We start from the raw sequence: 24,999 nt of genomic DNA, 5'->3' as shown, positions 1-24,999 counted from the left end.
CAAAACGTAAGAAGTCTAGGTATAGAAAAATTGTTTGTTGATTCCTTTAACTACTCATGAAGATCACTGTACATGGGTTTTTTGTGTGCTGCTTGAGTAGAAGTAGTTGGGTAAAGCTGTGCACCAATGAGGGGAAACAGAAGGACAGGCACGTCACAGTGAGAATGCTTTTGGCTGCAAGTAACAGAGAATGCAATGCAATTGGCTTAACTCTGAAGGAAAATGCGCCATCACACGTGACAAGAAAGGCATACATAGGGCAGCTCCAAAGTTCTCTTCTCTTTGCTCTTTTCTTCTCCCCAGGCTGGCTTTCCTCATGGTTTCAGGCTGCAAAGTTCCAGGGGTCCTATGCAGACACGACATCACTGAGTGGAAGAAGAGGGGCTCTTTCTTCCTTGTGCCTCTTTTTGTAGAAGCTTTATAGCTTAGCTTTTACACTGTAGCCTATGAGTCATCTCAACTTAATTTTAGTGTATGGTGTGCGGTTGGGATCCAGGTTCATTTTTTTCCATACAGATATCCAACACCATTAGCTCAAAAAGACTTCCCTTTCCCATTGGCACCTCTGTCAAAACTCAATTGCCCAGGGATGTGCAGATCTATTTCAGGACTCTTTTCTGTTCTATTGGCTGATTCATCTTTCTTTTTGCCTATATTACTCTGTCTTAATTACTGCTGCTTTAGAATAAGCCTTCAAATCAGGCAGTGTAAGACCTCTGACTTTGTTCTTTTGCGTCTCTTCCGGAGACACACTAGCAGGGTTCCTTCATGTCCCATTGGCCAGGACAGCCTCAAATGCCCATTCCCAGCTCAACCACTGGCCAAGGGACTGGGACCACACGGGTGACCTAGCCCATCAGAATTTCCCTTGGAGAGGGGAAATTCTTCTTCAAATCATGTGGAAGGATAGTAGACACCTGAACCCGAAAGTCAGGGGGGAAAGCCAGGCTTTCTAGGGAGAAGTGGGGAAAACTTTAGGGTAAGAAGCCAACAGTGTCTGCCAAAATACACAAAGCGGTTCAGTGGAATTTTTAATTATAGGAGAGAGAGAGAGAGAGAGAGAGAGAGAGAGAGAGAGAGAGAGAGAGAGAGAGGGAGGGAGGGAGGGAGGGAGGGAGAGAGAGAGGGAGGGAGAGAGAGAGGGAGAGAGAGGGAACAAAAGAATAAAAGGGACATACAGTAAACCTCAACTCAGTCTGGGTATTCTTCCCAGCCACTGACGACAATGACAAAGGTGACATCATGGCCATAAGTGACAACAAGGCTTAGCATACAGCACAGTGAGCAACGACCCCTGCCAATGAGGCCAGCGAGGCGGGCTCCTTCTCCCCCGACGACAGAATCAGGGGCTTGGCGATACGTGAGCTCCATCCCGGGGATGACAGGCCAGGTCTGGGTGGTGGAGAGCGAGTCTTTGAGCTCTTGGCTCTGCCTTAGCTCTTGTCATTGTTCGTTCTTTTTTTTTTTTTTTTTGCGGTACGCGGGCCTCTCACTGCTGTGGCCTCTCCCATTGCAGAGCACAGGCTCCGGACGCGCAGGCTCAGTGGCCATGGCTCACGGGCCCAGCCGCTCCGTGGCATGTGGGATCTTCCCGGACCGGGACACGAACCTATGTCCCCTGCATCGGTAGGCGGACTCTCGACCACTGCGCCACCAGGGAAGCCCTCATTGTTCGTTCTTGAAGGCATGGGGATGAGTAACAGCTCCTGTGACTCTGGAGCTACTCCAATATCTCTTGGGACCATCTCAAACCATTCCTTATGGTACATGGAGGGTGGTCCCGCGGAGGGATGGCTTCAGCAGTCAGTCACTCAAGTGCCTGCACACAGTTATGCCGAGTCCCCCCTCCTTATCCTCAGTAGCTCCATCTTCCCAACTTATTTGTCAGCTCCTTCGACTCGTCGCTAGTCCTGTCCCCCGGGGCCCTCATTTAATTCTTCAATTCCTTCCAGAAGAGAGAAACAAGGCTTTGAGGCTGTTCCTACTTCTCAGGCCCTGGGCGTGTGACCACAGAAGGACGGGCAGACTTAGCTACACCATTGCTTCTCTCTCTCCTTTCATTTTCCCCAGGCACTTTGGTGAGACATGGTAGGATACGACTTTACGGCATTTCAAAGGTGCTGAGGGTCTGAAACTTGAGTCCAAGTCCAGCCCAAGGAGCTGCCCATCCAGGTCCACGTTAGCTCTAGAACTGCTGCTTGCTGGGAATCCTGTACAAATCATCCCCCCATGTTTCTGAGGCAGCTGATCATGGGTCCTGTAGAAAGGCAGGCGTGGATGCCAAGTCCAGCCTGGACACAGGACTTCACCTCTCTGAGCCTCAGTTTCCCCACCTGTCCCACGAAGGGTAAATACTGACCTCAGCAGAGATCTAAGGGGGTGTTTGGCAGAGTGTTTGGCGCTCGATAAGCATCTGGCAGCCGCTATCTATCATTAGTCTTCTTACTCTTTCAGAGGAATAAAGCAGTTTCCTTCAGGGAGAGGGCTAGGGCGGGATGAGGTGAGAGGTGGGTGTTAGAATCACAGAGGCTCTGATGTGACCGAGAATAGGACGCCTTTAGGGAGTGGGACGTGAGGAAGTGAAAGGCCCGTTGGTTGGGAGGGGCCACTTTTCTGGGACCAGCCAAGTATCTAGAGCCCTGGGTTCTGATCCAGACGCCCAGCTGGTCTTGGATCCCAGTGTAGACACAGTAGACAGGCCTGGATTTCCAAGCCAAGGCTGAGAGCAGGTGACGGGTGGGGGAAGCCGTAACAATGCATGCCTCCTTTAAGCTGATGGGCCAGACCCACGGTGCTCTCCATAGCAAACACGTGGTATGCTAGGAAACAACTCCACTGAGACTACTCCTTCTGGAAACAGGCGGAAAATGTGGATGATCTCGAGTTCAAAAATGTGGGCTCCCAGGAGGTCTGTAAAGGCGAGGTGGTGGGATGGAAGTTGGTCGATGAGGTTCGGTTGTGTTTTCTCTGGCCTCCTGGGCCTCCTGTGCTCAGGCTCGGCACTGTGGGCCTTGTCACTTGGGTGGCCATGTTTACGTTCTTGGGAGCACTGAGCGCCGGGAAAGGCTCAGCTAGGCCGTCCTGGACGACAGGTGCCTGCCCAAGGCTCCCTTCCACGGCAACTGGGGGAGGCTTTGCTACCATGAGCTCAGACGTTCCCTTGCATCCTTCTTGTGTCTCCAAGGGACCCCGGAGATGGTTCTAGAGTGGGGGAGTTGCAAGAACCACTGGAGGCCATCTTGTCAGCCCCCCTCCATCTCCCAGATTCTACAAATGAGGAACCAAGACAAAGAGGGCGAGGACCTCGCTCAAGGTCACAAGGCTATTTGGGGACACAAATCCATGGTCCAGCTTGTTCTTGTGATCAGCCTGAGGAGAAGCATCTTGCTTTCCCTGGGACCAGTTCTGCCCTCAGCTCCTCAGGAAGAAGGTTTATGGCTTCGTGGCATCTACAGGTTGGACCCTCTGAACTTCGACCTTTTCTGAAATGCAAATTGGGACAGGTTGCTTCCTGAGGGACGGTCTTCAGTAGCTCCGCAGGGCCTCTGCAGAAACCCCAGGCCCTCTGTAAGACCCGCGGGGCCCCTCAAGATCTGGCCTCTGTCCTCTTGTCTGCCGTCAGCCTCCAGTCCCGGGCTAGCAGTGGGTCTCTCGTGTCCTCCTGCCTTTGCACATCCTGTTCCCTCTCCTCGAATGCCCTTCCCCTCTTGTTCTTGAAGGCTTCTCAGGCTCACTGTGGCCTCTTCTGGCTCCTGGGCTCGGCCACTCCTTCCTCTGAGCTCCCAGAGCTCTTGGTAATTCCTCTATTAGCACTTAGCTCATTGACTTAGAATTATTTGTTTACATGTCTCTTCTCCCCTGGGTAGGAAGCATGTCTTACACATCTGTATGTCCCCCCTCCCCCAGCAGGGCCTAGCAGAGTGCTGGACACCCAGCTTAGGCCCAGCCAATGTATGTATGCAGAGTGAATGACCGAACGACTCATTTGTCCTCAGAGGTCCCCTGCACGCTGCCTGAAATGTCACCGTCTGTCAGCCCTGCCTGGCTCCTGGCTCCTGTTCGCCTTTGCCTTCTCACAGCTGGGGCCTCTTTTCTGTCTCCAACAGCTGGCCCAGCCCTGCCCAGATTCTGGGGCCAGCCACAGCCTTAGCACAGGAAGATTTAAAGAGCCAGTGTTCAGAAGTGCAGGTGACTCAAACTCCCACAAGCTGCACCGTGAGTTCTACTGTCACCTGGGTCTAGGCACTTGGTTCCTACCATATCCCATGAGACAGGCAGCTCCCCGGAGACCATTTTCCCTGGACCCTAATCCTTCTTATCAAAGGTCCTTGCCCTGGTCTAGAACTGGGTCCCTGAGGATGTGTGTCACTTCTTCCCCATGGCCGGCGCCCAGACATTGGGCCTCTCTGATACCCGCTGACCCATTTAGGTGGCAAACCTTCATCGGGCGCCTACCATGTGCAGGTACTGGGTCTCTGCTGCCCCAGAGCTCAGAGTCAGGGTGGGAGGGGCAGAGAAGACACTGGTGATCAGACAAGGGGCTGTGGGGTCACAGGGCAAGGTGCCAAAGTGACCTCAGAGGCGGGGTCTGAGCTGAGATGGAGGGGGAAGGAGAAGTTACGGGCAGGAGGTGGGTGGGTGGGGGGCGCTTCCTCCTGGTGAGGGCTCTGGAAGGGAGGGGCTGGAGAAATCCACCCGCCCCCGCCCCCCATACAGACCCAGAACTTTCAGCCATGTCCGTGGGGCTGCCTGTCCCTGTCCGGGGAGGATGATCTTCTCGGGGGAGGGACTGAAAAGTGAGAGGACCAAGCTGGGCTCCCTCCCGTGTTTCTCAAAACCAGGCAGGCCCGCAAAAGCTGTCTCTTCTTTATTTATTCAGTCAATATTGAGTGAGTCCCCACCACGTGCCAGGGACTGGGCTGGGGAACTGGAGGCTGACTGGGGGAAACAAGATGCAGCCCTGCCCTCAAGGGGCTCCTAGGCTGGTAGGGAGAGAGACGCAGAAATAAGCTATGAGAGCACAGGCTGGGCTGAGAAGTGGTGGGGTGCCCGACCCTCTCCAGGTGGTGGGAGGGAGCAATGTCTGGGAGGGGACGGCTATAGGCACCCAGGCAGCACCACTAGCACCTCACATGTGTCCCAGAACCCTCACATGGGATCCAGGGGACCTAGCGAGGCAGGTGGGCAGAGGGGCATCCCCCATCCTCTGGAGTCATCAGATGACCTTAGACAATGTCTGATAACACTTCGAAGAGGCAGCAGAGCCCAGGGGCTTCGGAAACTTTCTAGAGCTGGCTTCTAATCGACTCTCTACTACTTGAGAGCTGAGTGACTTTGGGCTAATGACAGCTTCAGTCTGCTCATCTGTAAAATGGGTTTAGCGTTAGTGCCTCCCTCTAGGGTTGCAGCGAGCACTCGAGGAAATAATAACTATGTGAAAGCGCTTAGCCCATAGTAGCTGCTCAACTTCCATTGCTTGATTATAATAACAGTAATAGACAATAACCGGGAAGCACAGACTCCTGAGGAAAGAAAGGGAGTTACTCTGTGTGTGTGTCTGTGTGTGTGTGTGTGTGTGTGTGTATTGGGGGGTCGGTTTTTAGGGGGCTGGGTGGAGGGAGCCACAAAAGCCAGGGCCCGTGGGCAGCCCTCCAGGGCAGGGGCAGCGTCTTTCCCCCTCCCTCTCCAGCCCCCGCAGCGAGGCGCGCGGTCGGCGGGAGGCGCAGGTGTCCAGGGCCTCCCCGTGCGTCCCCATCCCTTGCGGCTTTGGCCGAGGGCCCAGCTCCCTTCTGCCGTCTGCCCCGCGTCCTCCCCTAACCTCGGGTCTGGACTGGCGAGCAGCGGGGCCGGGAAAGTTTGAGTCACAGTGAGGGGAGCGGAGGAGGCGGGGCCCGTGACCCTGAACGGGGTGGGCTCTAAGACCGCCTCGGTCTCCCGGCAGGGGGACCACGCCGCAAACCCACGTCCCGCGCGCACCGGCCGCGGTCCGACGGAGCGAGGCGCCGCGCTGCAGCCGTGCGTCGGGTGGCCGCTGGGTGCACCAGGGCGGTCGCGCTCTCAAGGCCCCGCGAGCCTCCACCGCGGCAGCCGCAGCCCCTCGGCCGCGCTCAGCAAAGATGCCCCGGGCGCCGCTCCTGCGGCTGCTGCTGGCGGTCTCGGCAGCAGCGGCGGTGGCCGGCGAGCCCGGGACGGCGCTGCCCCCTACCACGGGGGATGCCACCCTGGCCATCGTCTTAGACGTTACCGGCTCCATGTGGGACGACCTGATGCAGGTGATGCACGGCGCCTCGCGCATTCTGGAGCACAGCCTGAGCCGTGGCAGCCAGGTCATCGGCAACTACGCGCTGGTGCCCTTCCGTGATCCAGGTAGCGACCCCCCGAGCCCCCGGCGTCCGCCGCGCCCCTGGCCCGGTGCCCTGGCGCGGTGCGCTCACCCGCCCGCATGGCGCCCCGGGCGCACTGCACGCCTGCAGGCTGCACCGCGGCCCGGTGGGGGCGCCTTCTCGACGCCTTCACTCTGCCCGAGGCCGGCACCTGGGGCAGGCCTTGCAGCCGCCGGGTCCTTTCCCTGGGAACCTGCTCTCCCCTTCTCCCGCGTCTCCCAGCTTGCGTCGTCAGGCCAGTGACGGAGAGGCGGGGGCACTGCGTTCAAATGCCCCACAGCCACCTCCTGGCTCTGCGACTTCAGCAAGTGACCTCACCTTCCGGAGCCGCACCTTCCCCCTTTAGGAAACGGGGCGAGAACTGCCTCCCAAACTTGCTGAGATGTTGAAATGGGTCCTTCGTGTCCAGGGCCTGGCGCGCATGAGCCTCCGCAAGGTTTGCGGATTTGCCTTTGTTCATTCTTCAAATTCGCTCCCGTCGTGGGCTTCGGGGGCCGGAAGAGCCACCCAGGCGGGAGAGCTTCGCGTCTTGCCCCTCACCTGTTCTCGCGAGAAAAACAGCAGCCGCGTCGGTTCTACCCGCAGTATCCTCACTGCCAGGTCCCCCCACCTAACACCTTCTACCCTGCAGACAGCACCTCCCGGCCCGCAGCCCCCTATCTTTCAGCTAGGTGTTAGGGGCATGTCCTTGAAAAGATCCCTGGGAGACTCCACTGCGGGGAGTTTCAGGGAAAACAGCTGCGGAGCGTGCTTGGCCTTCCAGCTTTCTGAGTGGCAGGACTGCTTTTTCTCCAACATTTTTAATGAAAAACTTCAGACTTACAGCAAAATGGGGGTGGGTGGGAAATACATAAACACCTGTCTGCCCACCACCCAGATCCTGTGATTAATTTTACTCTGTTTTATCACGTTTCTCTCTATTAGTCACCTCTCTATCTAGTAGGATAGCTTTATAAAGCCAAAAAATAAAATAAAAATGGCAGATTCCTTGCAGAATTGCTCTGCAAAGTGTTCTTGTGCTGAAAAAATATACAATGGCCCAAGGCTGTATGAGCTAGTAAGCCCTTTTAGAAGAATTTTTCTTTATTAATCACAGCATCATTACAGATATTTGAAAAATGGGCCGCAGTCGGTGTACATAATCCCATGCAGCCCTTAGGCTGAGTGTGGAGTCCCTCTGCTTCCAGGAGTTCTGGGCTCTGTAGGGCTCTGCAGCTCCAAGCACAGAAGTCAGGGGTCTAGAAAAACTTTCCTGGGAACATCAGAAGGACAGCTCCCATCTGGGGGTCAGGGGGCAGCAATGCTGGTGGACTTGTGAAGACGTGGGGTGTGAGGTGTGTCCTGGGGGTTTCAGCTCTGATGCAGTTCACCCTCTACCCCCCTAACTTTCTCACTCCCTTTCTGGGTCGTTCTTGGGCTTCCAAAGGTATTGCATTGAGAGAGCTTGGGATCATTTAATCCAACGCTTCTCTTACAATTGGAGAAACTGAGGCTCAGGACATGGATGGGACTTACGCAAGGCCACCTGCCAGGCTGATGTAATTTCTGATTCATAACCCATATTTGTCTCTAAAATGCTTGGCTGCAGTTGTAGGGCAGGAGAGCAGCCTGTTGGAACCAGACATAGTGTCCCGGGACCCATAGTGTCCTCACTGCCCCCTCTCTGGCCATCGTCTTCATGAAGCCCTCGTGCCATCCCCAACCTCTCCTCTCTGGGCGCCGAGCGCGTGCACGACTCTCCAGCCTTCACTCCATCGTCTATGAAACAAAAAAATCCCATCCTTCTCCCCGCCCCTGCTCCCCAAACCATACTCCCTACAGACCCCCCAGGTCCAGTGGAGGGGGACCTCAGCGTTTATTGAGCCTCTGCTGTGTGCCCGATCTTGTGAGGCTTCCAGTGTGAAGGGGGCAGGGTTCACACCAAGGAGCCGGCAGTCTGCTGGCGACAAGCCAGGCAGAGAGTGGAAGGTGTCACTCCTGACGGCTCCTGACTATCGGCTCGCAAGGGAAAGGACCCACCAAAGGCTCTCTGAGGAAGCATCACTGGAGCAGGACTTGAAGAAGATGAAGGGAAACTTAGCAGCTTTGGACCATTTTGTCAATGCTAGGTGCCAGGGATGCAGTGGGACAGAGGTCTCCCTGAGCACATGGGACTTGCTGGGTGGTGGCTGACATATAGGGGCAGGTGTGTGTGAGTGTGGAGCCAGGGCGTAGGAGGGGTGAAATGGGAACGCGGGGAGAGGCGAGATTGGTCCCGGCCGTGACTGTGGAACTGAGGACGGAGCACTTAGATTTCCTTCTATGGGCTGCGAGCAGCCACTGAGGGCTTCTGAGCAGGGATTGGATTTGTGGTTTAGGTTAGGCTATGTCTTTTGAATCAACCAATGGAATTCCCTTTGGTGGAAGAGGAGCTGAGAGTCAGGGGTTTTAGCTGACAGTTCAGGCCCCCCCAGGGCTGCATCCTGGGAGGGACTTCTTAAAGGAACCCCCTACCTTCAACCCCAAAGACCAAGCTTTGCAGGGCAAGTTTCAGTGGTTCTGGACTGCACATGCTTGGAGATAAACCAGAACCTGTGCTTTGGAAATATTTTTAAAAGTTTTTAAATGAAAAAAAAGTGGGATGTTCCCAAACTGCAAAGTTAGACTTTTGCTAATCGTTTTATTTTGGCTGAAATTTAGGTTGTTTTCGGTTTTTCTCTATTAAAATGTTGCAAAAAGCACTCTGGTGTGTAAATCTTTGTCTGCATCTTTGATTGGTTTTTTCATTGGATTAAGATTTTGGAAGTGGAATTCCTAGGTCATTACAAACACACTGAGTGGGTAGGCAGACCTTCAAATTGTTTTCCAGTGTTTTGGGAGTTTAAACTTCTGTCAGAGGCATTTGAGGGGACTGTTTCAGAGCAGCTGCCCCCAACCCTAGGGATTAGGATAACATTTTTTTTCCTCATTCAAAAGATGGAAAATGATATCTTCTTATTTTCATTGCTAGTGAGGTTCAGTAAGTTCTCAAGTGTTTACTAGATGTTTCTATGTGTGAATTTCTTCTTTTGTAAATTGTCAGTTCCTTTACTCATTTTTCCATTCGGGGTTTTTAGTGGTTTTCTTATCAGTCAGTGTGGGGACTTTATATTGATGATATTAGTTGTTTTTTGTTACGTGGTTAGCATTTCCTAGTCGTTTGTCTTTTAATATTTGTGATTCGTGATGTTCTGAAGTTTTAAATGTTTATGTAGCAAAATCTATTGCCTTTTTCCCTTTGTAATTTCTTCACTTTCATTCTCAGATTTTTTTCTATCACAAAAATCAGTTAGGTACATGTTCTAGGTTTTTTCATCCGTTTTCTTTTTTTTCTCTTCATATTTAATTTTTTAACCCGGAATTAAAAAACAATTGGCACTGGTATTAAAAACAATTTGATGTAATTCTTCCAGAACAGGATAATTGATGGTACAGTTACATTTTATCAAATAATCCTTTCTTTTTCATTCATTTAGATCCTGCCTTTATCCAAAATTACTTTATATCTATTAACTTACCTGGGCTTTCCATTCTGTCCCATTGTATGACAGTTCTTGTTCCAGCAGCACATTGTTAATTATTAATTAACAATTAACATTAATGAACATTAATTAATTAACATTAATTATTTGGCTTTAGAATAGGGTAAATCCTTCCTCCTATTCTTAAAAAAATAATTTACCCCCAGCCTTATTGAAATATAATTGACACATAATATTGGGTTAGTTTAAGATGTCCAATGTATTGATCTGACACCTTTATATATTGCAAAATGATTCCCACCATAGCAGTTAGCTAACACCTCCATCATGTCACATAATTACCATTTCTTTTTTTTGTGGTGAGAACATTTAGGATCTACTTTCTTGGCAATATTCAAGTACATAATACAGTATTATTAGTGATAATTACTATGCTGTACATTCGATTCCCAGAACTTAGTCATCTGATAACTGTAAGTTTGTACCCTGTGACTAACACCTCCCCATGTCTCCCACTCCCTTATTCCTGGAAACCACCACTCTACTCTCTGTTTCTCTGAGTTTCACTTTTTTTTTTTTTTAGATTCCACATATAAATGAGATCATACAGTATTTGTCTTTCTCTGTCTGACTCATTTCACTTAGCATAATGCCCTCAAGGTCCATCCAAGTTGTCCCAAGCAGCAGGATTTCCTTCTTTCTCGTGGCTGAATAGTATTCCATTGTGTATATAAGCTGTATCTTCTTTATCTTTTCATTGGCTGACAGCTTTAAAATTTTAATAAACTTTTAATGAGAACAGGTTTTTTTTTTATAATATATTTATCTTTGGCTGCGTTGGGTCTTCACTGCTGTGTGCAGGCTTTCTCTAGTTGCAGCGAGCAGGGGCTGCTCTTGTTGTGGAGCACGGGCTCTAGGCACACAGGCTTCAGTAGTTGTGGCACGTGGGCTTCAGTAGCTGTGGCTCGCGGGCTCCAGAGCGCAGGCTCAGTAGTTGTGGCGCACGGGCTTAGTTGCTCCGTGGCATGTGGGATCTTCTCAGACCAGGGCTCGAACCCGTGTCCCCTGCATTGGCAGGCGGATTCTCAACTACTGTGCCACCAAGGAAGCCCTAAAACAGTTTTAAATTTACAGAATTATTGCAAAGAAGTTCCCGTATACCCAACACCCAGTTTTCCCTTTTATTAACATCTTATATTACAATGGTACATTTATCACAATTAACAAACCGGTACTGATATGTTGAGGGTTTTTTTTAAGATTTTTTTTTTGATATGGACCAATTTTAAAGTCTTTATTGAATTTGTTACAATATTGCTTCTGTTTTATGTTTTGGTTTTTTGGCCTCGAGGCATGTGGGATCTTAGGGATCCCGACCAGGGGTCGAACCCGCACCCCCGGCATCGGAAGGTGAAGTCTTAACCACTGGACCGCCAGGGAAGTCCCCATGGGTTATTATTAACTAAAGTCCATTACTGTTTTTTTGTTTTTTTTTTTTTTGGCTGCATTGGGTCTTCGCTGCTGCGCGTGGGCATTGTCTCTAGTTGTGGCGAGCTGGGTCTACTCTTCGTGGTGGTGCGCGAGCTTCTCATTGCGGTGGCTGCTCTTGTTGCAGAGCACGGGCTCTAGGCGCGCAGGCTTCAGTAGTTGTGGCTCACGGGCTCTAGAGTGCAGGCTCAGTAGTTGTGGTAGATGGGCTCAGCTGCTCCGCGGCATGTGGGATCTTCCCAGACAAGGGCTTGAACCCGTGTCCCCTGCATTGGCAGGTGGATTCTTTTTTTTTTTTCCCGGTACGCGGGCCTCTCACCGCTGCGGCCTCTCCCGCCGCGGAGCACAGGCTCCGGACGCGCAGGCCCAGCGGCCATGGCTCACGGGCCCAGCCGCTCCGTGGCACGTGGGATCCCCCCGGACCGGGGCACGAACCCGCGCCCCCCCGCACCGGCAGGCGGACTCCCAACCACTGCGCCACCACGGAAGCCTGGCAGGTGGATTCTTAACCACTGCGCCACCAGGGAAGTCCTAAAGTCCATTCTTTATTCAGACTTCCTCAATTTTCCCTTAACATTTGTTCCAGGAGCCCATTCAGGATCCCATTTAGTTGTCATGTCCCTTAAGGCTTCTTTTGGTTGTGATGGTTTTTCAGACTTTGTTTTTGATGACCTTGACAGTTCTGACGAGTATTGCCCAGATGTTTTGTCCCTCAGTCATGATTTGCCGGTTGCTTTTCTCCGGTTAGACTGGGTAATGGGAGGAAGACCACAGAGGAACAATGCCATTCTCATCATATCATGTCCAGGGTACATGCCCTCATTATGACTTATCACTGCTGACGCTGACCTTGATCACCTGACTGAGGTTGTCAGGTGTCTTCACTGTAAGCGTCCTCTTTTCTTTCTCCTTTTCTGTACTGTCCTCTTTGGAAGAAAGTCACTTACACGCAGCCCACACTTAAGAAGTAGGGAGTTGTGATCCACCTCCTTGAACGTGGGGTATTTACATAAATTGTTTGGAAATCTTCTGCATGAGAGAGTTGATTCTTTTCCATTTATTTGTTTATTCAATCATTTATATATATATCAGCATGGACTCATAGTTTTATACCTTGGGTTATAATCCAATACTACCTTATTTTGTTGCTCAAAATCTTCCAACTTCAGTCATTGGGAGCTCTTGGGCACACACAGTCTGTGTGCCTTTGACATACCCCTACTGTGAATTTTTTTAAAGCACTTTCTTACTTTCTGGCACTACAGGATAGTTCAGACTCATCTTATGTATTTCCTTCCCAGTCCTAGAATTAGTAATTTCTCCAAGGAGCCCTGGTCCCGTTGATTGAAAAATGGTATTAGACACCAGCATCTGAGTGCTAGGTGTGCTTGTTGCTACTGGGGTGTCACCGCTTCTGCATCTTTAGCTGACAGAGCAAGGAGATACATGTTGTATATGTAACCTTTGTGTATACCCATATCTATAAATATTTCTCTGTTTAACTGTCTGTATCTGTATTAAGCTGAACATGAGTTCATTCTGATGTCTCCAACTCTCATTGATCCTTCCAGCCTCCTATTCTTGCTTATCTATAACCTCCCACTCTGACAGTGACTAACCTGGCCCTCACCCTTCCCCACTCACTCGTCATTTACTTAATTTTCAGTTCTAGTCCACATTTATAGTGGTTTTAGCATTGCTAACTTGCACCCCGTGGAAAACAACTTTGTTCACTAGAGTACAGTTCTTTTGCCTTTAGTCTTATAGACGCAACTCATTTCCAGAGTTACTTAGCCCTGCAGCTTCTTCATGTTCTTTTTATTCTTCTTCATTTTCAAAATATTCTTGAGCATGTTTTCTTTTCAGATGAAAAGTAGAAAACGTAGTCAACTTCCAAAAAAGAAATTCCTACTGTGAATTTGCTCAGAATTGTGTTAAATCTTGATCTGGGGAAGAATTATCATTTTAAAAAATTTCATTGTTTTCCTCTAGGAGACCACTTCCTTTTTTTTTTTTACATATTTATTTCCTTTTGTAAAAAACTTATAGGTTTTTTTTTCCTTATAGGTTCTACCCATTTCTTTTTAAGATCATTTCTAAATATTTTGGGTTTTGTATGACTATTTTGACCAGGAATTTTTTTCATTACCTTTTTTGCAAATGAGTATTTCTAGTATGTTGGAAAGTAATTTATTTTCATATATTTATTTTGTTTCCAACTTTCTTCCTGAAGACTTTGTAAAGAAACTAGTTCTAATTTTTTGGGGGGTAATGTCTTGAGTTTTCTAGGTTGACAATCACAGCCTGTCCAAATTGTAATATTGTCTCCTCTTTTCCAATCAAATTTTTTGCTTGTTTGGAATGTTTTGTGGTATTTAGCACAGTGTTAAGTAATGGTGGCAGCTGAAGTCGGTCTTGTCTTGCTTCTGATTGTATATCATTGTATGATACTGGTTATTGGTTTGAGGTTTTCTTCATCAGGTGAAGGAAGATACTTTCATTCTTAATTTTCTAAAGGTAGAAAAAAACACCCCCAAAACAAAAATCCCAAATGGGAATGGTGCTGAATTTTAGCCAGTGACTTTCTGGCTTTGTTGAGATATTTGTAAGATCTTTCTCCTGTTGACCTCTGGATGTGATTCCTTCATGTTAAACCATTTCCACATTCCTTGCATAAGCCCTACTCAGTCATTGTGGATTATTCTTTTTTTTTTTTTTTTTTTGCGGTACGCGGGCCTCTCACTGTTGTGGCCTCTCCCGTTGCAGAGCACAGGCTCCGGAAGCGCAGGCTCATCGGCCATGGCTCACAGGCCCAGCCGCTCCGCGGCATGTGGGATCTTCCCGGACCGGGGCACAAACCCGCGTCCCCTGCATCGGCAGGCGGACTCTCAACCACTGTGCCACCAGGGAAGCCCCGGATTATTCTTTAATATACAGCTGGATTCTGTTTGCCAGTGTCTCCTTTAGGAGTTTTCCATTTATTTCAATATGTATGATCAGTAAATGATATTCTTCCTTTGTGCTCTTTGTCAAATTTGGCACCAGGGCTTAGCTCTTTCAGTGAATAACTGAAATTATTAAGTTTCCTCAAAAAATTATAAATTTAATACATGCTTGTTAAATGTTCTAATAACACGACTCTCAAGAGATGCAAACACTTTTAATCATTTTGTGTGCTTCCAGACCGTGTGTGCGTATCATTCACTTGTATACATATATACACTTAGTTTTTTTATTATATAAAAGATGGCATTATACTATGCAAACTGTTTTGCAACTTGTTTTTTCTCCGCCACATGCTATATCATGGATCTCTTTTTATGTTAGGAAATATCGATCCCCTGCATTGTTTTAATGACTACAGAAGGTGTTACAGGAGGGATCTTAATTTATCTTACCTCGATTTATCCAGCCACTCCCACATTATGAAAAATAGTTTGCTTTCAGTTTCCTTACAATATACACACACATTTGCAAAAACGTATCGATAGGAATGGGACTTCCCTGGTGTTCCCAGTGGGTAAGACTCTGTGCTCCCAATGCAGGGGGCCCGGGCTCGATCCCTGGTCGAGGAATTAGATCCTGCACACATGCCGCAACTAAGAGTTCGCATGCCGCAACTTAAGATCCCGCATGCCCCAACCAAGACCCGGTGCAGCCAAAATAAATAAATATTAAAAAACCACAACATAGCTATAGGATAGATTCTCAGAATTGCAACCGGTTCATTGTTAAAGCATATGAACATTTTAAAAATTTTAATTGGTATCAGCAAACCGTCCTCCAGAAATGCTATACCATCTAACCCTCCTACCAAGAGAGTGTGAGGCTGCTTTTTTCCCAAACACTTGCTGGCATATGGGGACGTCACTCTTTCCTTTTTTGCTAATTTGATAGGTAAGAAATGGTAACCTGTTTTAATTTGCATATGTCTGATAGAGAGTGAGTTTGAGCATCTTCTCTGGGTCGCCAGGTGTGCCGTCAACTTTCCCCAGGGAAGAGGTGGTTTTAGGGACTTTCCTAGTGGCGCAGTGGTTAAGAATCTGCCTGCCAATGCAGGGGACACGGGTTCGAGCCCTGGTCCGGGAAGATCCCACATGTTGCGGAGCAACTAAACCCATGCTCCACAACTACTGAGCCTGTTCTCTAGAGCCTGCGAGCCATAACTACTGAGCCCGTGCTCTGCAGCAAGAGAAGCCACCGAAGTGAGAAGCCCGCGCACCGCAATGAAGAGTAGCCCCCGCTCGCTGCAGCTTGAGAGATAAAGCCCGCGCTGCAACAAAGACCCAAAGCAGCCCAAAATAAAAATAAACAAATAAATTAAAAAAAATAATAAAGTATGTTCTGCTATTAAAAAAATGTTTATTAAAAAAAAAAAGAAAAGAAAAGAAACGGGAGGACTGAGTCCCGGAGAGGGGACACAATTTGCCCACAATGGTGGCAGATGGTGAGACCCTGCTTGGGGCCCCTGCAGCGGGAGGAGGGGGTATGTGCACACCCAGAGTGGCCCCAGGGTTCAAGCCCTGCTTTCAAGGAGGTGGGAAAGGCAGGCTCGGGGAAGAGTCCTGGACGTGAGGTCTTTCTGAGACTGGCTCTCTGGCGCCTGGCTGTGACCATCACCACTGGGACACACAGACTGGGTGACGGACTGGAGGATCACCCACGTGAAGGGCCGGGTGGTTCTTCCTGTGCGTGACCCTCATACGTCCTAGAGGCTCCACCCCCTCGTCTTATCAAGTGGAAAATATTTCCCTATGGAGAGGTGGTTCTGGGCCAGGCTTCTGGGGCTCATATGCTCAAGGGCAGCACAAGTGGAGACAAGGTCATGGGTTTAATCATCCCTGCACCTGGCAAGCCCTGCTCAGAGGGAACCCACGCCGCATCTGCCCAGCTGTTAGGCAGGTGCCCACCTTCAGTCACGAACCTCCCGCCCCCTCCAGGAACAGGAACGAGGGGCTGGGGAACAAGGGCCATATGTCTGCAGCTTCCTGCATGGTTGAGAGCTTGGATCTGGGGTCAGACGGACCCAGGTTTGAATCCTGTCTCTGATGCTTCCTCATTGTAAGACCTTGGGCAGTTTGCTCTACCTCGCTAGCCCTCAAATTCTCACCTATAAAATGGAGATGGTAAATAGGAGACTTCATAGGTTTCTGTAACGTTTTTCTCAGTGAATGTATGTCAAGTGCATAGAACAGAATCTGGTGCTTAATAAATATTAAAACGGGGCTTCCCTGGTGGCGCCGTGGTTGAGAGTCCGCCTGCCGATGCAGGGGGCGCAGGTTCGTGCCCCGGTCCGGGAAGATCCCACATGCCGCGGAGCGGCTGGGCCCGTGAGCCACGGCCGCTGAGCCTGCGCGTCCGGAGCCTGTGCTCCGCAACGGGAGAGGCCACAACAGTGAGAAGCCCGCGTACCGCCAAAAAAAAAAAAAGAAAGAAAAATTAAAACAGTGGTAGCTGTCATCATCATCATCACCCTCATTTTTGGAGGCAGTATAGCCAGTGGCAAATAGAACAGGCTTTGGAGCCAAATATGTGGACTTGGACATTATTCTAGATTGAACAGTGTCGTCACAGAATTCCTGTCCTTCCTAGAGCTTCAGAATGTGACCTTTTTTGGAAATAGGGTAATTGAAGATGTAATTAGTTAAGATGAGGTCATACTGAAGTGGAGTGAGCCCTTAATCCAATGGGACTGGTGTCCTTATAAGGAGAGAAGAGGCACAGGAAGAAGGATTGGGGTGATGGTGTACTTACAAGTCAAGGATTGCTAGTATCACGAGAAGTGAAGAGGAAGGAGGCATGGAGCAGATTCTCCCCAAGAGCCTTCAGAGAAAGCATGGGCTGCTGACACCTTGATTTTGGACTTCTAGCCTCCAGGACTCTGAGAGAATGTATTTCCATTGTTTAAAGCCACCGGGTTTGTGATATTTTATTACGGTGACCACAGGAAACTAGTACAGTTATTGACTACCACTTGCTAGCTGTATATGACCTTCAGCAAGGTCTTGGAATCCTCAATTCTAACAGGGGGCTGTTAATAGGACTGAGCTAAACACTGTAGAATAGTAAGTACTCGATGCATTGAAGCTGCTGTTAGCATCATCACCCACGTCTACCTCCACCACCATCATCATCATCATCACCATCAGCATCATCATCATCATCACCATCATCAGCATCAGCATCATCATCAGCATCAGCATCATCAGCATCAGCAGCATCAGCATCATCATCATCACCACCACATCACCATCATCAGCATCAGCATCACCATCAACATCAGCAGCATCATCACCATCATCAGCATCAGCATCACCATCAACATCAGCATCACCATCACCATCACCATCAGCATCATCAGCATCATCATCACCATCATCAGCATCAGCAGCATCATCACCGTCATCACCATCATCAGCCTCAGCAGCATCATCACCATCATCAGCATCAGCATCACCATCAACATAAGCAGCATCATCACCATCATCAGCATCAGCATCACCATCACCATCAACATCAGCATCACCATCACCATCAGCATCAGCATCATCAGCATCATCATCACCATCATCAGCATCATCAGCATCATCACCATCATCACCATCATCAGCCTCAGCAGCATCATCACCATCATCAGCATCAGCATCACCATCAACATCAGCATCATCATCACCATCACCATCACCATCAGCAGCAGCAGCAGCATCAGCATCAGCATCAGCATCAGCATCATCATCACCATCACCATCAGCAGCAGCATCAGCATCACCATCACCATCACCATCACCATCAGCATCAGCAGCATCATCACCATCATCATCCACATCAACATCATGCTAAGAAGGGCTTTTTATCCAGATCCAGTCCTTCCTGGACTGGGTGAAGGAGGGAGATGGACAGCGGCTCAAGGAACCCCTCTCAGTGGGCAAACTCACATGGGGACATGTCAGGTGTCCTGCCCTGTCCTGGTACCTCACTATGTCCTGCCGGAAGACAGGTCTTGAAATGGTTACCCTGCTGAAAACACCCTGTCCTGGGGAGCTTTGGCATGATGAGTGATGATGGTGCGGTAGGTCCCAGGAATGACAAATGAAGCCGTGGACCAGCATTAATTAACGACAAGAAGGCATCTATCTCTGTCTCACTGCCTGGAGCTGTAGATGGATGGGTGGGCAGGTGGACAGTCGGGCAGCAAGGAAGACAGATGGAGAGAAGACCTCCGTGCTCCCAGCCCCGTCTGGGCATCTTGAAAGCTGGTCCAGCCCTGGAATGATGGGACTGGTCAGTAGCAACCAGCACCCAGAGCTGGTTTGGGGATTATCTGTTCAGTAAAAGGAAGAAATCAGACTAGTTTTTGCACATCAGTGCGTCTGTGTACGTAAGTGTGCTCTCCCCTGAGAGCCTTCTTTGTTCAGAGCTTGGGGCAGAGTTTTTAAAATGCCCTGCCCTGTAACTCAAGAGGAATCACAAACACTTTTGTCCATCTGGCCAGGTCTCCCTTAATACGGCCAACCCCTCTGCATGCCCCAAATAACCACATTTGGTTTTCTGCCTCATTTTGGATCTGTTTCTCTGAGTGATGGGCAGTAGCGTGCTGTGGTGGGAGCGCCTGGGGATCAGGCAGGCTTGGCATTCAGGAATATTTGCTGGGTGTTGATTGTAAGCCTGGCATTGTGCTGGGCACAGGATATAAAGATAAAGGGTCCTGGACTTACCTGGTGGCGCAGTGGTTAAGAATCCTCCTGCCAATGCAGGGGACACAGGTCCGAGCCCCGGTCCGGGAAGATCCCACATGCTGCGGAGCAGCTAAGCCTGTGTGCCACAACTAGTGAAGTCCACGCACCTAGAGCCCATGCTCCGCAACAAGAGAAGCCACCGCAATGAGAGGCCCTTGCACCGCAACGAAGAGCAGCCCCGCTCACCACAACTACAGAAAGCCTGTGTGCAGCAACAAAAGACCCCATGCAGCCAAAAGTAAATAAATAAAAATTAAAAAAAAAAAGATAAAGGGTCCTGACTTGGAGCTGCTCAAGCAGTATACTCAAACAGTATTTGTTATGAGTAAATAAATGTTATTCATTTACTCATTTGAACAGTATTTATTAAGCACTTACCATGTGCCAGGCGCTGAGGTGGGCAGGAGTTCTGTGACGATGAACAAGAGAAGGGGTCACTGTTGGTGTGATGTAGCCGATCAACTCTACTGCCAGATCTTCCCATCTGACCTTGAAGGACTCTCTTCCCCTCTCTGGCCTCAGTTTCCCCATCTTTTTAAAGGTGGGGCTCTTCGGATCTCTTCATTCTCAACATTGTTATGTTTGGCATATAGGTTTGTAGTCAAATCATTTTTTTCCCCAAGCGCATTCCTTTTTTTTTTTTTTTTACTTTTTATTGTATATTGGAGTACAGTTGATTATCAATGTTGTGTTAGTTTCAGGTGTACAACAAAGTGATTCAGTTATACATATACATGTATCTATTCTTTTTCAAATTCTTTTCCCAATTAGGTTGTTACAGAATATTGAGCAGAGTTTACTGTGCTATGAAATAGGTCCTTGTTGGTTATGCATTTAAAATATCACAGCGTGTACATATCAATCCCAATCTCCCTAACTATCCCTCCTTCCACCCTTCCCCCCTGGAAACCATAAGTTTGCTCTCTAAGTCTGTGAGTCTGTTTCTGTTTTGTAAATAAGCTCATTTGTATCATTTTTTTTTTGGATTCCGTGTATAAGCGAGATCATACGATATTTCTCTTTCTCTGTCTGACTTACCTCACTTAGTATGACAATGTCTAGGTCCATCCCGGTCAATTAACCTACGACAAAGGAGGCAAGACTATACGATGGAGGAAAGACAGCCTCTTCAATAAATGGTGCTGGGAAAACTGGACAGCTACATGTAAAAAAAAATGAAATTAGAACATTCTTTAACACCATACACACACAAAAAACTCAAAATGGATTAAAGACCTAAATGTGAGACTGGACAGTATAAAACTCTTAGAGGAAAACATAGGCAGAATACTCTCTGATATAATAAATGCAGCAATATCTTTTTTGATCCATCTCCCAGAGTAATGGAAATAAAAACAAAAATGAACACATGGGACTTAATTAAACTCAAAAGCTTTTGCACAGCAAAGGAAACCATAAACAAAACAAAAAGACAACCCACAGAATGGGAGAAAATATTTTCAAATGATGTGACTGACAAGGGATTAGTCTCCAAAATTTATAAACAACTCATGCAGCTTAATATCAAAACAAACAAACCGATCACAAAATGGGCAGAAGACGTAAATAGACATTTCTCCAAAGAAGGCATACAGGTGGCTAAGAGGCACATGAAAAGATGCCCATTCTTTTTTTAAAAATTTATTTTATTGAAGTATGGTTGATTTATGATGTTGTGTTAATTTCTTTGATACAGCAAGTGATTCGTGTGTGTGTGTGTGTGTGTGTGTGTGTAGGGCCTTGTGTTTTATCCATTCTGTATATAATAGTTGGCATCTGCTACTCCCAAACTCCCAATCCTTCCCTCCCCCTGCCCCCTGCAACCACAAGTCTGTTCTCTATGTCTGTGCATCTGTTTCCGTTTCACGGATAAGTTCATTTGTGTTGTATTTTAGATTTCAGATATAAGTATAGCACATGGTATTTCTCTTTCTGACTTACTTCACTTAGTATGATAATCTCTAGGTCCATCCATGTTACTGCAAATGGCATTATTTCATTCTTTTTTATGGCTGAGTAGTATTCCATTGTATATATGCACCACATCTTTATCCATTCTTCTGTCGATGGACATTTAGGTTGTTTCCATGTCTTGGCTATTGTGAATAGTGCTGCTATGAACATAGGGATCTAAGCCCATTCTTGAAGGAGACAGGATTGTGGAGGCTATGATAGGCAGGAAAATGCCCCCCCCGCCCCTGCAGATGTCCAGAGAACCTGTAAATCTCATCCTTGACATGGCAAAAAGGACTTCGCAGAAGTGATTAAGTTAGGAATTTTGAGATGGAGAGATGATCCTGGATTGTCTACTTGGGCCCATTGTGATCACAAGTGTCCTTTTAAGAGGGAGGCAGGAGGGTCAGAATTAGAGAAGGAGATGTGATGACAGAGGCAGAGGGAGAGGGAGATATTTAAAGATGCTACATTACTGGCTTTGAAGATGGAGGAAAAGGACCATGATAGAGGAATGAAGGAAGCTTCCAAAAGCTGGAAAAGACAAAGAAATGGATTCTCCGCTCGAGCCTCTGGAAGGAACACAGCCCTGCCGAGACCTTTATTTTAGGGCTTCTGACCTCCAGAAATGAATGTGTGTTGTTTTAAGACACTGAGTCTGGGGACTTCCCTGGTGGCGCAGTGGTTAAGAATCCGCCTGCCAATGCAGGGGACACGGGGTCAAGCCCTGGTCCGGGAAGATCCCACATGCCGCGAAGCAAATAAGCCCGTGCGCCACAACTACTGAGCCTGTGCTCTAGAGCCTGCGAGCCACAACTACTGAGCCCTCATGCCACAACTACTGAAGCCCGTGCGCCTAGAGCCCGTGCTCCACAACAAGAGAAGCCACTGCAATGAGAAGCCTGCGCACTGCAACGAAGAGTAGCCCCCGCTTGCCGCAGCTAGAGAAAGCCTGCGTGCAGCAACAAAGACCCAACACAGCCAAAAATAAATAAATTTATTTAAAAAAAAAATGACACTGAGTCTGTAGTAATCTGTCACAGCAGTAATAGGAAACTAAGACAGAGTTCTTAAAGTCCTTTCCAGGGACCTCCAGCCCAGGGGCTTCTCCAGGGCTTCTGGAATTTCCTGCATCCTGTGTTTGCATACAATCCCTAGTCCTCAGCATGTGCTGGCCCAGTGCTTGGGATCCCAGGAGGTTGCGTGAGGCGGTAACTGTTGAGGAGCATTGCTGAGAGGTGTGCGGGAGTTGGAATTGGGCAATTTCCCAGAAGAACCTTCCTCCCTCTCAAAGCACAGAATATGTCAGAACGGCTTTGACAATGGAAGGTCAGACCTTAGATGCTACGTCTGGCATTCTCCCCGCCTTCCACCACAGGGCTGCTCATTTTGGGTTTCTCAACCCAATAGAGTCATTTTTTTAAAAAGCTAAAAGAAAAGAAAGGGGGGGTTGCAAAAAGCCCAGAGGGAGCTGACATAGGTGACTGACATTTTAACACCGTACACAAAAATTGTAACACCATACACATAACATTTTAACTTGTGAAGCCCGCTCTTCACAACTAGAGAAAGCCCGTAGAACCATGAAGAGAATCAACTCCCTCTGGCTGTTACTGTTCTGAGCGATCATCAGCTCCCCAAGCAGGAAGCAGATGCACTGAAGCATAAAGGGTGGTCCTTCCAATTGGAGCACATTTAATTTATGATAACCCACTTTACCAACTTAATTTTTCTCATGTTGCTGTGAATGGGAGAGAATGTGGTCAGCCTAGCGCTGGTCCAGCCTTGGGAACGGTTGGGTAGTCTGACACCTGTGATAGATGGTGATGGGAGAGGGCAGGGCCATCCAGATTCAGAACTGGGTACCGCAGAGGCTTCTCTCAGTTTCCAGGCAAGGAGAAGTTGCTGTCGATTTTTGAGCAGGGGTGATGTGGGCAAAACTGGCCCCGAGGGCGGCTTCTCTGGCAACGACAGGTAGATGGGTCAGAGGCAGGAACGTCTGGGGATGAAGACAGTTATGAGGTTACTGAATTTGCATCCAAAGTCTTTACAAATGCCCTTACCTTTGGCCCAGCAATTCTGCTTATGGGCGTGTATCCCAAGGAAACAATGGAACTAGTGCTTGAATGTAGCGGATATAAAGATGTTCTGAATAACATTGTTCATTATAAAAATTGGAAACAAAACACTATGGTCAAGACCACTATTGGACATTTATACAAAGGAAATACTTTGTAGCCATTAAAAATTATTTTGAACTGAGTATTTGACCTTCTGGAAGGACGCTTACAATGTGTTGTTCAGTGAAAAGAGTCAAATTTAAAATAGTATGTTATTTATATTTAAATAGAAATTCTGCTTCAAATAGTGTGCACTTATATAAGATTTACAAATATGCATGAAAGTTTTGAAAGTTATATATAAAAATAAGAGTATTTCTGGTTGGTAGAATTCCCTTCTTTTTCTGCATGTGAGGAATTTCTATGTACAGTTCACAGAGAGCAGTTGTCAAGAGCTCAGATTCTGGGACTTCCCTGGTGGCTCAGTGGTTAAGAATCCACCCGCCAGTGCAGGGGACGCAGGTTCAAGCCCTGGTCCAGGAAGATCCCCCATGCCGCGGAACAACTAAGCCCGTGCACCACAACTACTGAGCCTGCGTGCCACATTACTGAGGCCTGTGTGCCTAGAGCCCGTGCTCCACAACAAGAGAAGCCACAACAATGAGAAGCCCGCTTTTTGCAACTAGAGAAAGCCCACGCGCAGCAACAAAGACCCAATGCAGCCAAAATTAATTAATTAAAAAAAGAAAAAGAAGAGCTCAGATTCTGGAGTTGTGCAGACCTAAGCTAATATTCTAGCTCTGCTGCTTACTGACTGTGTGTCTTTGGGCAAGTTACCTAGCCTCTCTGGGCTTTCATTTCTCCTCTGTAATATGTGGGTAAGAGTTGGACTTAACAGGTGGGAGGGAGGATTCAGTGAGCTAATACACAGGAAGCATCTCAGCACATAGGCTGGTACATAGTAAGTGCTTAGGAAATGTCAGAATCATTAATGTTATATATTTTTTAATGAACGTATATTATTATGTAATAAAGAAATAACCAACATTGAGTAAAATTATTACTCTCCTCAGTCAAACTAGAATTTGAGGACCTCATTGGAGCAAAAGACTGTCTTTGCCTGTCTGCCTTGTGTGAGATTGCCCAGCAATTGTGTGTTCAACCGGCCAGAATGGCCATCATTAAAGTCTACAAATAACAAATGCTGGAGGGGGTGTGAAGAAAAGGGAACCCTCCTACACTGTTAGTGGGAATGTAAATTGGTGCAGCCACTATGGAAAACAGTATGGAGGTTCCTCAAAAAACTAAAAATAGAACTACCATATGATCCAGCAATCCCACTCCTGGGCATATACCGGGACAAAACTATAATTCAAAAAGATACACGCACCCGTATGTTCATAGCAGCACTATTCATAATAGCCAAGATATGGAAACAACCTAAATGTCCATCAACAGACGAATGGATAAAGAAGATGTGATATATATTTATATATACAATGGAATACTATTCAGCCATAAAATAGAATGAAATAATACCATGTGTAGTAACATGGATGGACCTAGAGATTATCATACTAAGTGAAGTAAGTCAGAAAGAGAAAGACAAATACCATGTAATACCACTTATATGTGGAATCTAAAATATGACACAAATGAACCTATCTACGAAACAGAAACAGACTCACAGACATAGAGAACAGACTTGTGGTTGCCAAAGGGGAGGGGGGATGAGAGAGGGAAGGACTGGGAGTTTGGGATTAGCAGGTGCAAACTAGTATGTATAGGATGGATAAACAAGAAGGACCTACTGTATAGCCCAAGGAACTCTATTCAATATCCTGTGATAAACCATAATGGAAAAGAATATATATATGTA

At 47.8% G+C, this 24,999-nt stretch overlaps 1 protein-coding gene across 2 annotated transcripts in view; it reads left to right on the top strand.

The window, feature by feature from the left end:
* Nucleotides 1-6,059: 6,059 nt before the first annotated feature.
* The window catches only part of HMCN2 (hemicentin 2), a 150,928-nt gene continuing 131,988 nt past the window's right edge, over nt 6,060-24,999 (top strand). Inside the window, exon 1 of one of the 2 annotated variants that reach the window (XM_067742952.1) lies at nt 6,060-6,366. In XM_067742952.1, coding sequence (XP_067599053.1) covers nt 6,117-6,366 — 250 coding nt within the window. In that variant the 5' untranslated portion in view covers nt 6,060-6,116. The remainder of the gene's footprint in view (nt 6,367-24,999) is intronic. The other variant, XM_067742953.1, reaches the window with a different exon arrangement.

The sequence above is a fragment of the Pseudorca crassidens genome, chromosome 7 (genome assembly GCF_039906515.1).
Source record: "Pseudorca crassidens isolate mPseCra1 chromosome 7, mPseCra1.hap1, whole genome shotgun sequence".
In the NCBI taxonomy this organism is placed as follows: Eukaryota; Metazoa; Chordata; class Mammalia; order Artiodactyla; family Delphinidae; genus Pseudorca; species Pseudorca crassidens.
This window is presented reverse-complemented; position numbering and strand designations above follow the sequence as displayed.